Source organism: Myotis davidii, unplaced genomic scaffold (genome assembly GCF_000327345.1).
Source record: "Myotis davidii unplaced genomic scaffold, ASM32734v1 scaffold88, whole genome shotgun sequence".
NCBI classification, from domain to species: domain Eukaryota; kingdom Metazoa; phylum Chordata; class Mammalia; order Chiroptera; family Vespertilionidae; genus Myotis; species Myotis davidii.
The window spans coordinates 3167710-3171447 of record NW_006300377.1 but is presented as its reverse complement, the minus strand read 5'-3'; the positions used below and the strand labels follow the sequence as shown (position 1 = coordinate 3171447).

At 58.3% G+C, this 3738-nt stretch overlaps 1 protein-coding gene across 7 annotated transcripts in view; it reads left to right on the top strand.

The window, feature by feature from the left end:
- The first annotated feature begins 6 nt into the window (after positions 1 to 6).
- Positions 7 to 3738, top strand: part of NCDN (neurochondrin) — an 8426-nt gene continuing 4694 nt past the window's right edge. The window contains exons 1-3 of one of the 7 annotated variants that reach the window (XM_006777312.2): positions 7 to 26; positions 1176 to 1316; positions 2412 to 3380. In XM_006777312.2, coding sequence (XP_006777375.1) covers positions 1194 to 1316; positions 2412 to 3380 — 1092 coding nt within the window. In that variant the 5' untranslated portion in view covers positions 7 to 26; positions 1176 to 1193. The other 6 variants (XM_006777310.2, XM_015572858.1, XM_006777311.2 and 3 more) reach the window with 6 other exon arrangements.

The following is a 3738-nucleotide window of genomic DNA, read 5'->3' as shown; positions in this document are numbered from 1 at the left end:
ACTTCGCCGCTCGGGGCCGCAGCCTGGTGAGCTCAGCCCCCTTCAGGCCCACCCCTGCCTCCCAGCCGGGGCCTCTCCGAGCCGGCGCTGATCGACGCCGACACACCCCGGAGACCCTATCGTGACTCCATCGCGCCATATCGCGACATCTTCGTGCCCTGTCGAGACTCCATTTTGTCACAGCTCTTTTCAATAGATAGCTTTTTTTCTTTTTTTTTTTTAATTTGCCCTCTCATCTTTGGGGGCTGTCCCTTGTGATATTGCCGTGATCTCTCCGTGACATCACCGCACCATCGTGAAGTGTGATCTCATCGCCGCCCTGTCGTGACTTCATCAATGTCGTGTTGTGACCTGGCTGCGGCCGGACAGGTGGTGACTGCCAGGAACCCCTCTCCCCTCCTCATCCCTCCATCTCTGCAGCCTCTCTTCGATTATCCGGCTTTTGGATTCTCCGTAGCCCTGGGAGCTACCCGGGACCCTTGCTTCTCCAGCCCCTGCCGGCACCCACAGGCTGGTAGCGAGGCGGGGAGGGCGAGGAGAGGGAGAGCAAGGGGTTAATTCTGCTGCTGCTGCCGCCGCTGCCGCCGCCGCTGCCGCCGCTGCCACCCGAGGGAGGGAAAGGAGAGGAGGCAAGGAGCCTGCGGGGGCGACCGAGAGCCCTGGCTGGAGGGGTGGGGTCCCCAAAGGCGCCTCCAAGCCTCCCCGACTCTGCGCCCTGCATCCTCATTCAGCTGAGGCTTATGTCCTGCCTTCTCTGAAGAAGGGAGGGGAAAGGAAGCCTAGGATGCCCTTTTCCCTCATGTCAGTCTGAGTACGGATAATCGAACTTCACCCTTCTATGTCTCCATTCCTACCTGTCTGTCCTCACCACTCCCTCCCTGTGTGGCTTAGTGGAGGGAGATAAAACTAGGCTGCTGGTGCCAGGGGACCGCTGGACTGGGCGGCCAGCCCCCTCCCACTCCCAGGAGGTTGGTGAGGAGAGCTGTCCAGCTGAGCAGCAGGATGCATGGCCCTTTCATTCCCGCTTTCTGGAGGTGACCTTGGACCAGGGTCCCTTCATCCCTAAAGATTTGCAGGTCCAGCCCCTTAAAGGGAGGTCACTCCTGAGGAGCCCATCCCTCCCTCTTCCCGCCCCTCCTCTGCAGAGGGATGCTCAGTCCCTCTTGTGTTCACAGTTGGGCAAGACGGGCATCATGGCCTCGGATTGTGAGCCAGCTCTGAACCAGGCAGAGGGCCGAAACCCCACCCTGGAGCGCTACCTAGGAGCCCTCCGTGAGGCCAAGAATGACAGCGAGCAGTTTGCAGCCCTGCTGCTAGTAAGGAGCTAACTGAAAATGGGGAGGTGGGAAGGGCTGGGTGGTTGGGCCCCCTAGGAATGGGGTCAGCAAATCCCCAAGGATACATAGGTGGTGCTGGCAGCCCTGGAGTCACCAAAGTAGACTCAAGATGCCCCTTGGGACTGAATAGAGGGGCAGAGGGGAGAATGGGGGTGAATAATGTTTGTGGCCCTAGGAGCTTTGGAGGAGGCTGCCTGGGTCTGCTCTCTGGGGTGTCCCAGAGCAGATGGGAGCTGACTCATAGGGTAACAGCAGCAGGTAGTAACAAGTGCAGAGTACTTGAGGGCTAGGGATGGTTATTCTGGGGGTGGGAAGAATAGCAGGACTGGAAGTGACCGGGAAGGGGTCCCAAGGGGATGGCCAGGATGGCAGTAGGGAGGTTGAGGATAAGGGAACTGGCTCTGGGCTTAACCCCGTTGGAGGAACCCATGCTGGGGACAGCAGAGCAGAAGCTGCAGTGCTGGGAAGAGGGGGGTTGGTGTGTGGGGGGTGAAGGGAGGAGGGAGTACAGCCCGCTGCTTGTTTGCCATGGCAACAAGGAGAAGGCTCTGGAGTCAAGGGCTCACACTGCAGCAGAGGAGGTGTTTAGGTGAAATGTAAGGGGAAATGTTTTGACAGGCAGAGTGGCGAGACACAGGAGCCATTTCCCCTGAGAATGTGGCGGGAATGGAGCAGAGACTTTGCTGGAGGGAACAATTAGGAAGGGACTCTAAATCCTTGGAGGATCTTAAATGCTGAGTTCTAAGCCCCTTCCAACTCAGGTTGTACGCATCTAGATTAGACATCAGGAAGAACTTCCTAACTGACCAGGTGATGAAATGGAAGAACGGTTAGTTGAGGAGGCCTGGACCTCCCTTCCACGGAGATAATCATAGATGAGGGATCCTAGAAGTCACACCTATCTGTCTCCAGGGAGAAGGAAGGAGCTGGATGAAATGATCTCTGGGAGGCTTCCTGATCCCAGAGTGAGTCCCATTACTTAACCTAATCCTGCTAGAGTCAACACCCCAGGGTACAAGGGGACAGTCTTTGCCACCTCGTTCATCCTGCTGATCGCACATACTCCCCCTTCAGGTGACCAAGGCAGTCAAAGCAGGTGACATCGATGCCAAAACTCGGCGGCGGATTTTTGATGCCGTGGGCTTCACCTTCCCCAATCGTCTCCTGACCACCAAGGAGGCACCGGATGGCTGCCCTGACCACGTTCTCCGAGCCCTGGGTGTGGCCCTGCTGGCCTGCTTTTGCAGTGATCCTGAACTGGCTGCCCATCCCCAGGTCCTAAACAAGATCCCCATCCTTGGCACCTTCCTCACAGCTAGGGGGGACCCTGATGATGCTGCCCGCCGTTCCATGATCGATGACACCTACCAATGCCTGACAGCTGTGGCAGGTACACCCCGTGGGCCCCGGCACCTCATTGCTGGTGGCACTGTGTCTGCCCTGTGTCAGGCATACCTGGGGCATGGCTATGGCTTTGACCAAGCCTTGGCACTTCTGGTGGGGCTGCTAGCTGCTGCTGAAACACAGTGCTGGAAGGAGGCGGAGCCCGACCTGCTGGCGGTGTTGCGGGGCCTCAGTGAAGATTTCCAGAAAGCCGAAGATGCCAGCAAGTTTGAGCTCTGCCAACTGCTGCCTCTCTTTCTGCCCCCGACAACCGTGCCCTCTGAATGCCTCCGGGATCTGCAGGCCGGGCTGGCACGTATCCTCGGCAGCAAGCTGAGCTCCTGGCAGCGTAACCCTGCACTAAAGCTGGCAGCCCGTCTGGCGCACGCCTGTGGCTCCACTTGGATCCCGGCGGGCAGCTCCGGGAGCAAGTTCCTGGCCCTGCTGGTGAATCTGGCATGCGTGGAGGTACGGCTGGCACTGGAGGAGACAGGCACAGAGGTAAAAGAGGATGTGGTGACTGCCTGCTATGCCCTCATGGAGTTGGGGATCCAGGAATGCACCCGCTGTGAGCAGTCCCTGCTTAAGGAGCCGCAGAAGGTGCAGCTTGTGAGCATCATGAAGGAAGCCATCGGGGCTGTCATCCACTACCTGCAGCAGGTGAGGGTGCAGCGACCCCAGAGGGTGCACTGTGGGGGGAGCCAGTAGGCATGGGGAAGGGGAAAGTGAAACTCCTGCCCCTCCATGTAATGGGGAGACAGTGAAGATGCTCTTACCAAGGGCTGATCCTGCAGCACTCCTGGATGTAGTGTGTGACCGAGCCTTCCTCTCTCTCCCTCCTTGTGCCCCCACACAAGCACCATACCACACACCATATGTGCACTCACATCACAGTACACACACGCGCACATAACACAGTAACCTCCCACTCACAACTCTCCCCCCAGTACACACACACACACACACACACACACACACACACACAATTGAAGCAGTCTGTTCTGCTCACCGTAGCATT